The 10412-nt window shown below is 33.3% G+C and overlaps 1 protein-coding gene across 1 annotated transcript; it reads right to left on the minus strand.

Moving 5' to 3' along the window:
• Positions 1–629: 629 nt before the first annotated feature.
• Positions 630–6840, minus strand: LOC115978627 (chaperone protein dnaJ 16-like). Its single transcript, XM_031100460.1, has 12 exons — positions 6409–6840; positions 4644–4767; positions 4345–4427; positions 4112–4223; positions 3862–3966; positions 2743–2793; positions 2017–2106; positions 1815–1923; positions 1560–1708; positions 1426–1479; positions 1081–1298; positions 630–991 (listed from the first exon to the last, which is right to left on the minus strand). The coding sequence occupies exons 1-11, from the start codon at positions 6546–6548 to the stop codon at positions 1086–1088; spliced, it is 1230 nt and encodes a 409-aa protein (XP_030956320.1). The 5' UTR covers positions 6549–6840; the 3' UTR covers positions 630–991; positions 1081–1085.
• Between the last annotated feature and the right edge of the window lie 3572 nt (positions 6841–10412).

The following is a 10412-nucleotide window of genomic DNA, read 5'->3' on the forward strand; positions in this document are numbered from 1 at the left end:
ACATAATGGCCAATTTCTTGAGAAATTCCAAATTTGTGCGCAGAGCAGAACTGAGTATATTACCGACAAAACTGTAGTTTCTAGCCTTCTAGAGAGAAGCTTTATAGCCAGTTTGAATGAAGGTGGAGTAGAATAGAGTTGGCCAAAAATTGTGAGTAGGCTTAATTTCCAACTAACTCTACTCTACTTCCTTTCTCTCCCCCTCCCTCCAAACTGGCCATTGGTATCTATTTTCATGTTTTGGTACATAAAGTGATGAACCCCAAGTTGATAATTTTTTGGCTTATTAAAAAAAAAAAAAAAAAAAATCAAGCAGCTACGTGTGCAGGTAGGATCATTCGACCAGTATGGGTTTGGAACACGTTTGGATTACAAGAGCCCAGCCACCATGCATTATAGTTCTAAGCAGGTCATGTTACTGAAATCATGATTCAAGCCAATAGATTGTGGTGTTTGTAAACCAGGTCACAAAATTTCTGAAACCACAAAAAAAACAGCCATCAAACCTTAACTGAAGGGCCACAGAACCTGAACAAGAAAAAGCAAGTACAGTAAATTAACCCCCACACGTTGAGGGAAGACGAATGAAATCGGGAAGACGAATGAAATCCAATATCTTACTAACTGGGATTTTCAAGCATCAGGAAATGTCTTGCCATATTTTCATTTTTTTTTTAATCCAAAAATACACCCCATGCTACAAGTTGTTGAACTGAACTTCATGAATAAGATTATGCAATTTACAGGTATGCTGGTCGAAGATACTGACGAAAAAGAACAAGAGAACGACCAAGGCAATGAGGGAAAAAAAAGAATTCTACAATAACAATGAGATGTTGTCATCCTCAGCATGCTAGAGAAATGGAAACATTCCACCAGAATCATCATTGATCAACACTCTTGCAGCAATGCTTAGCCTCCTACTTTGTTCACAAGATGCCAAGCGAATGCAACAAAAAAAAATGAGTGCACGCTACCTGATTTAGCTTCCCTGTAACATCAGAGTAATTTATTTCTACAGTAAACCATTGTCAAAATGGAAAGACAGATAACAAGGAAAGTATATGCCACAATTCTCACCCTCTTCAGCAAGGTTTTCTCTTTTCAACCTTCAAGTGGATATTGTACCATTTCTTCTTCTTAGGCCGATCCCTCATTGTAGATTTCTTGTCTTTCACTGGGCCATCTTCTTTGGCCTCCTTGAAGGAACCTCTGCTCTTGCTCCTACTCCGCTTCATTGGAGGAGCACTTGTGTACGATGCATGCATTTCATTCCGTTGCTTAAGAAGCTCATCAATCTGCAAAACAAACATACATCAAGAGTCAAGAAAAACTCGATCAGTGCATCTTATAAACTATCAATGTACTAAAACATCATTTCCCCATGTAAAACTAATTAGGCAACAAGTTTTCACAATAACTCACTGCTTGCATTTCCTGTGCATATCTATTGGTCATCTCTGTAAATTGTGCCAAAACCTGTCAAAACTTGATGTGAAAATTCAGAAAAAGATAAGTATTTATAAGGCCATAAGCACTGATTATGTCAAAGTCCAGACCTCTCGGTATTCAGTTTCAAACTTTGATATTTCCACTCTTTTTGTTAGAATTTGAGTTTCTACAGCTCTAAGATACTCCTTTTCTTCTTTAAAAGGTGCAGCACAGAGAGCCTCTATTGTGTAGCTTGCACTTCTAAAAAAGTTGTCACCTTGAATAAATTTGCCAGAAGATGAAGGTGGTCATCAGGTTCAACCAAATACCTATGTAATTGATAAACATAATAAAATCTAACTGGTTACTTGTCAATTACTGACCATAAACAGCAAAGACATGGTCGCCAGCCTTCAATTCAGTTATTTCACATGGCTGAAATCCATCCAACTTTTTGAAGAAGGCAGCATCTGGATCTTTTGAAGCAGCCACCTGGTGCCACAACAATTCTAAAAATTAGATAAAAAGAATTGACAAGCCAAACTGGAAGTTGAATAATATATTATTGTAATATCATCAGCTCACCGAATTCATTGTTTGATCCAACCGATAAACAGGAAAACCAAGAAAGTACATTCCAGCAGATGTGACCTTCCCTGTTTTGGCACTGTCCTCCTACAGGAAATACATTTTGTATAAGCAACTTGAACAAAACCAATAGAATGTTATGCATGATATTCAGTAGAAATGGCATCAGAAGATGCTAATAAGAAGTAAGGTCCTAAAAGACACATGTAACAGTATGACACTTAATGTTGCAAAGAATTATCAAAGATCCCCCAAAATGACACGATAGTTGTTACCCTACAATGTGTGTGCATGAGTGAATATACAGCAGTGCTACTGCTGAATACAAGGGACTGTAACTCAGCTCCTCATCGCCATCACTCAAAACTTTTGATTAAATGCTAACATTCTGTGCTAGATTAAGTATTTCAAGAAAAAAGCAAGACCAATGCAGTTATTTATTCAAAAAAATTCAATAAAATTTAAAGAGAAAACAAAGTCTACATTTGCAAGAGTTGTGAACCATAAATTTGGATGAAACTTATGTTTACACAGAAACAATGAGACACAAGCATGTGATCTTGTAAAACCAAAAGATTGAAATCATGCCATTAAAATCATAATAGTTCAATTCTATTCATCTAGCAACAATTTTACTCTACTTCCATGCTCATTAGGATGGAGAGTCCTAATTACGAGAATGATTCATAACCAACTCAAATGAAAGGAGAAGATGCGTGATACCTGCAGCGCTAGGCTTAAGCCGTTATTCTCTTCCCGATCAAAATACAACAACTGCAAAAGGCTAATATATTAGGTAATGGTGATTATCCATGAAAGAAAGTACTGTTATTTAGGCAATTACTCAACATGTATGGTTTTTCCTAAATACTAAGTAAATTGTACATATATGTATTTTATAAAATTCAAACAAAGAAAATAGGCTATGATACTCTGAAGTCAATGATTGAAACAAATTTAAAATAAAATAAAAATTATACAATCTAAGATTTTTAAGGTTTAATTTATCGAACTAAGGAGAAACTAAGTCATACACACTGCACAATCTAATCAGGAAAGGACCCCCAAAATTTGATTATTTTCTGAGGCGCTGAAAGAAGAAATTCCCAGATCATTGTACATGTTTAAAAATCATGACAAAGGGATAACAATAGCGCCAACTCACCTGTGTGAGAAATAGGGAAATACATGTCCCCAACATTCGTCTCACAAGCTGAAAGATTGAACTTTGTATTTTAATGCTGTAATCCAGGCACTACTTCTTTAGTAATTTAAAGCAGAGTAACTGGTCATAATGACATAAATAGACTGGCTGCAGGCTCATTTGTGGAACAACTGACCAGACCCAAAACTTATTGTCTTTTAAGTTCATTCTTGAAAGACTTAAGAGATGGAACAGATACAGCTCAATCTTCAACACAGACTAGGAAATCAATAGTCTAGTCTGAGGCTGTGATCTTAAGTGGTCTATCAGCAAGCAACAAGGAAAGTACACCATGTACAGCTTGATCATTTAGGAAAGCCAAAAATCAGAGAGAGGGAGAGAATAACAAGTAATTAAAGGATCACTTGTAAATATAGAAGTTAATATTATCAATAATAAAACATTGACATAGATTTAAGATAAATATAGAAATTGCTGAGCTTTGATATGTTTGAAATAATGTAATCTCATGTTCTGAAAAATACACCAAGCAAACCATTTTGACTTCTGTTACATATGTAATCTTAACCACAACAGAGATATTTAGCTTCAGAAGACTAGAAAGAAAACCTTAAAAGCAGGGATAAATTTTTTAAATAGATGTAGTTTCCAATGCATGTGTGACAGAGGTTTATCACCTTGAACTTGCTTTTGTCAGACGATTGCACTCGACATACAAATCCAGATCGTGCTTCCTCTTCTGTTATCCTGACAGAATAGAAGTGAGCACATTGCTTCTCAACCTGTTAGTTAAGAAATTAAAAACAAAAAATTAAAATCAGGACACTGCTTCTCAACCTGTTAATTAAAAAATAATAATAATAATTCAGATCAGCACACCACGAAAAAAAAAAAAATGAAGGCTCAACTGGAATAAGAATGACTCACCTTCTTAGATATAGGTTGCCCCATTGGTAGTGGAAGAACAGTGACCAAATTATTAAGTGCCTCCTCTAAGACTGTTGCTGATACAGTGGTCTTGATTGGCACACCAAGTTTACTGTTATTTAGAAAATAGTAAAAATGAAAATTAACACAGAAATCGTTAAAATCAATGAATTTTTTTTTTTTTTATTTTTTACAATTAAAAATATATGAAATATGAAAAATGCAAAACTCACCTAAAAAGTGCAGCAAACATGGTGTTCACAGTTCCTAAACTTGAAAGGTCTAGCTCCAATTCTTGGCTTTCTGATTCAACAGCCTAGACAAAGAACAAGAAACCATGTTCCACATAAGTTTTGAATATTAAGCCAAGGATAAAAATGGATTCTCAGAATTTTAATGATTGCATGCATAATGAATTTTTGGAATAAAAGGTGGACCAAAGAATTAACAGTCACATCTCTAGCAGGAACACAAGCGATTTTAATGAACCACATAGAATTAACATTTTTGAAAACTAGCATTAATATCTCACCTCAAAACCGGCTGTGTCATACTGACGCCGTTTGTCTGGGTCAGACAAGATATTATAGGAAAAGGTGACCTCCTTAAACATATCAGCTGCTTTAGGATCATTTGCATTCTTGTCAGGATGGTACCTGAAATAGTACAACTTTAGTATCTTTGATAATCTAAGTCAGCTTGATATGGAACCGTGGAATAATATTAGCAAAAATAATGGCAACACAAAACGTAGAGGACATGAAATATAAGTATATAACCCAATACCATTAGTTAAAAATCAACGGAATCCACCTTAGGATAAAACTTTGGCCAAAAGCCCATTGACTTCAAGAGGAAAACCTCAGACACCAATAAATTTACCGTTCGAATGACTCTCCAAAATTTGCAAAGCACTCATGTTGAGCACAAAATGTAGATGTTTCATAAGGGAGTGTGTTGTTTAGCAGGTTCTCTCCACAACAACAATGAAGCCTCATTCTTAAAAATTTTGGGGTCAGGGTCAGCACATGTATTCTTTTCCATCTGGGTGGGTTCTCTCTAACTTTTCAAAAATAAGAACAAAATAAATAAATAAAACCATTGTAGGACAAATATAAGGGAGTTAAGGACCCACATTGATTATGTGCTTTGTGATATTTTCAATTGTTTGCTTCTTATTTGCATACTCCAGTATAAATGAAAGCACAGATGTTTTGCACATCATCTTACACATATAAACACACATGAAACATTATTGGAGGTTATATAGACACAAGACTTACTGATAAACCTTCACATGAACATGAACCCTAGTACTTAGAGCTTCACACTGCATTCCAGTACTTCCATTTATAATCAGTTCACACTACTTGACATTCATTTCCACTATTACACGAGGAAAAGGCACAATGAATTTGAGGTTTTGCACCATGCATCCTCAAGAAAACGTTTCTGATTGTGGTTTGCTCATGTATCAACTACTTCTTTTCTGATCAAGCATCCCTAATCAAGTTAAAGACAAGTAAGAGATAAAACTCTTCGTAATTTGTGAAATCGAGCTTCCCTTCTCATTCCCATCCCCTGCATCCTCCCCCAAGAAAATGGGACCCCAAGATCCACTGTGTCAATGTCTACATTCTTCCTAACACAAAATCTCGAGTCCCTTGCTTGTTTCAGTCCTTCACCATTATATGCTCTCTCTCTCTCTTTCACAATATAAACACAACAAGTGGCAGTTGACAACTACAAGGAACCAAGTGTTACTTGAACCGAATAAAGGCTTCTCGTTCACGCCCCACAACCCCCAACAGATACTGCAAGATTGGCCGTCTTTACGTGCATTCTTCCACACTCCTAAACAATATTAACAAACCCTTGTTTAGCTTTTAGATTTACCTCACTCGCAACCACAAGAGGCACCACAAAAACTACCATATCCACCGTACAAGCATCAAAAATCCAGCATCACTCGCACAGAGCTACTGCTTTGAATAGCTATCACTAGCTGCATAGTCCTTGTTGACTCTCTCTCTCTCTCTCTCTCTCTACACTCACCGCGTGCTAAAAACCGAGCTAAAATTGAAATTCTGGTAATTACATAATATTCAACATTCAAATATCTCAAAATTTCAAAGAAATTACACATGAACTTATATCAAATTCAAATTCAAAAAAAAAAAAAAAAAAAAAAAAAAAAAAAAAAAAAAAAAAACACAAACACAAACACAAACACAAACTGAGAAATAATGCTTCATGAGCTAAAAACACGAGCTGAAAACACAGAAATTGAAGCATACTTGAGAGCCATTCTTCGATAAGCGCTTTTGATTTCCTGATCCGCGGAGTTCTTGGAGACACCGAGCACTTCGTACGGGTCTCGCCGGACCGGCTTCGCCGCCGCATCGTGCTTCTCAGATTTCGATCGGTTCGCCGGCATTCTTTTTCACACAAAAACCCTAGAAATGCTTCTTTTCCTCCACAACACGCAAAAAAACACAAAAGAAAAAAAAATTGAGCTCACGGAAACTCAAGAGCTGAGAAGAGTAACAGTTGTGAATTTTTCTATCATTTTTATCTGAAGCTTGAGGACCACTGGGCCATGGCTTGCGAGGAGAGAGAGAGAGACTCCATGAACCCCTCCAAGCTGGAGCTCGCTCTGAAAGAAAGAAAGAGACAAAGAGGACGAGAAGAGAAATTGGAGGGGAATTTTACAAATTAGCTGTTTGTTTTTGTATACTATTTTTTAATATTATATATTCCCACCTTTTCAATACAAAAAGAGTAAATTACTAAAAAAAATATATATATATTTTTTTTTAAAATAAAATTTTAAAAAATTTTGTTTAAGATATTCAAATTTGGAGTAAATATATGTCAAAATGGCAATAAAATAAACTCCTCTCAATAAACACCATTCATATAATCAAATTTAACAATGTTAAGCTGGAATACTCGAGTCATGAACTCGACATACAATTAGACTTAACTGTGTTAAGCTGGAATACTCTAGTTATGAAGATTGTCTTGTCTTTTCCACGAAATTTTCTATTTTTGGGACATAATAACTATAATTATTTTATGCATTTATATGGTATATCCGATTTCTTTTTATAGTGTTGTATGCAATGTTTAAAGGGTGATGATGCATATGTTGGATATATGATATCTACGAGATATTTCAAATCGATTCACATACCTTTTAATTACTAAATAATGTTTTTGTGCTTCAATATTCTAGATAAAAATGAGAACACATTTTAAGATATAGGGTATGTGTGATTTATAATAAAATCATTTTCATTTATAATAGAAAAAACAAAATTTAGATATAGTATTTATGTGTTTTTCATTTGGTTATCCTCTTAAAATGGGTTATCATTTGAATTAAACATGTTTTAAAATATTATTTTATTTAAATCTTGTAAAGATATGGGGTTTAATTTGGTATTATAAATATATTTAGCAATATTACAAATTTAATAAATTTCACAATTTTTTAATAACATTTGAGGTGTCATCTTAAGATTAATGAAGCATTACTGGATCACCATTAACATTAGTTTTATTGTACATGAATTACAACCTTAAAAAAGTTGTGAAATTTATTATATTTGGCAAAACTTAGTTATTAGATTTTTAGGTGCATATACATTAAATTTAAAACATGATTCTGTTAACTAATTAATTGCAGACAGTGTCACCTTTAAAAAAAAAAAAAAAAAAAAATTAAAGTCAAGGTAACTTTACCAGATAATTCTGTCTAAGCTTTAACCTATTGTGTATATTTATATTGTAATTTATGGTTCAAGCCTTCAAGGTGTGCTTTGTTTGTACAAAGAAAGAAATAAATAAAAAAGATGAAAATGAATTTTGAAAACGAATGTGCTTTATGGTAGAGTACGCAGGCAGGAGGGTGCGTAATACGCACGGGTATGTTTGATGCGATTTGCCTATCTGGAACGGGAATGGATTCTGATCCATGGAAAAAGGGGGTGCGCAGTACGCATAGCAGTGCATGTTAGCAAGCGTGTCAGATTTGTTTGAAATTGAAGAGACTTTGCTTTTTGTTTTGGTTTCGAAATAATTGGGTTCGGTGGGAAAAAACTTGAGAAGTTTGTGAGTTTGGATGATTGGCCATAATCAATGCTAAAAAGCTAAGGCATTGCAATCGCAATCAGTGGGGGTTGTGACTGAGAGAGAAACTTGACCTCAAAACACTTATGACATTATTATTAATATTATTATTATTATTGCTTTTGTTGTTTGACAAGGTTCTTTGCTTTTTGTTGGGACTCTCATTTATGTGATTTTATAGGTACAACTTGTTTTTGATGTGTCACACTTGATACCAGCATAGAATTACTGATTTTTTTTTTTTTTTTTTTTTTTTTTTCTTTTTTATAGGAATCAACCAATACACTCATGACTCAATACTAAAACTTGTTTCACTGACTCCCACTTCAAACAAACAAACAAATAAAACGTCTTTCAAACGTATATGGTATACTCCTTAGGGATTAAGAATTGTCAATTTGTTGGCTTAAACAAAGTAAAACAACTTTTCAAAGTTAAAAAATAATGAAAATGAAAGGTGAATGACTTTTTGAGGATATTACTTATGAAATAAGGTTTGTGATGTATGCTGTGATTATAGTCATGATATATAAGTAGTTAAGTATTTATTATACGTCTTATGTATGCATATGACAAATGCACAAAATAATTATTAATTATTGCATATAATTTGTGTTGAATTTTAGAAAGGCATGGTAAGAGACATCTATTTGGTGCATGATTGGACAAGAGAAAAGGAGTGTTTGTGTGTGAATGTTAAGATATCTTTTTTACAACATATGTGGCTTTCATTTCACACATGTGAGTCTCATGAAACCATTTTATGAGATACATTATTCAATATACTGAACAATTTTATATTTATATATAATTTAATTATCTTCAAAAAAAGAAAATTAGGATAATGGTTGGTCAATAATGTAAAAGGGAAAAAAATGGAGACATTAGTAGATAATGTAGCAAATATAACTTTATATATCCACTGATCAAGCTTTGAGCATTAATAAGAAACCAATCATTTTGTGTTACATTGGTTTTACTTGGCCTAAACAATTTTTTTAGGAGGCCTAAGCAGAATTATCAATTGGCAAACAAATATGCATAAGTGGCTACACTTTACTAGGATAATGATCCATCAACGTGCTAGAATTGTATAAGTCATATTATGTCCACAGCATTTTCACAAATATTATTAAGCACAAATGAGATAATTTATCTTGGAAGTGGAAAAATTCTTGTAGTTATGCAAAACCGTGGAAAAATGCAAATATTAAAGAGAACTAACCATTGCATGCTAGCCCCTTGTATGAGGATCTATTATTGCTAACCCCAAAATTATAAGCTTCGAAGCCTTTATTTTTAATTATGAGGTATTTTAAGTATTCACTCAAGAGAAGAGAAATTCCAAAAAAAAAAAAAAAATCCAATAATTAAAAAGAAGAGAAGAGGAATTATGTTTGCCATATTTTGAAAATGAATGAATGTCTATTGGTTTTGTGCTCAATTCTTGTTTCTTATTTGTTGGATATAATGGAAGAAGAAAATTTTGAATCATGGAAGTTTACGTTAAAAACACTAATAAATATTAAATAATAATTGAGCTATATAAGACTCCTCCATCCTAGTTTCTTAAGACTCTTTTTATTGTATAATAAAAATTAAAGAGAAAAACAAAGAAAGAGTGAGCATCAATCTCATTTTCTATCGTTTTCAAGATAATGTCATCATAATCATATTTCTTTATAAAATAAATATTTTATTAACAAATTCGTATAATGTGATTAATTATTGAAAAGACATGTTGACTTTATGTTTTGTACTTAACTATAAGAAGGTTTGTCACTTGTTACAAATTAATTAGGAAGATTTAGTATTTAAGACCTAATAAAAAACATAAGAGTAAAAAAAAAAAAAAAAGTTTTATCAACAAAAAAATTAACGAACTTTCCATGGTACTATTGGAAATTAATTATGTACGTACCTTGGAGCTTTATTTTTACGTACCTTGTCTATCCATGTTCACCAGTGCCATGCATTGATCAGACAATTGGCTCCACTGATCTCGTCATTGGACAAGCAGAGAAGATAGTTTTTTTAATATTGGTTCCAGTTCACATGGGTGTTTCATGTTTGGCACTTTGCATGCTTGTTTTCAGAATCTAAATTAAGCACAGTTAGTGAAAGTACGCAATCAATAACTACAACTACTCCAGAGAAGATAGTTGTT

Source organism: Quercus lobata, chromosome 3 (genome assembly GCF_001633185.2).
Source record: "Quercus lobata isolate SW786 chromosome 3, ValleyOak3.0 Primary Assembly, whole genome shotgun sequence".
Lineage (NCBI taxonomy): Eukaryota > Viridiplantae > Streptophyta > Magnoliopsida > Fagales > Fagaceae > Quercus > Quercus lobata.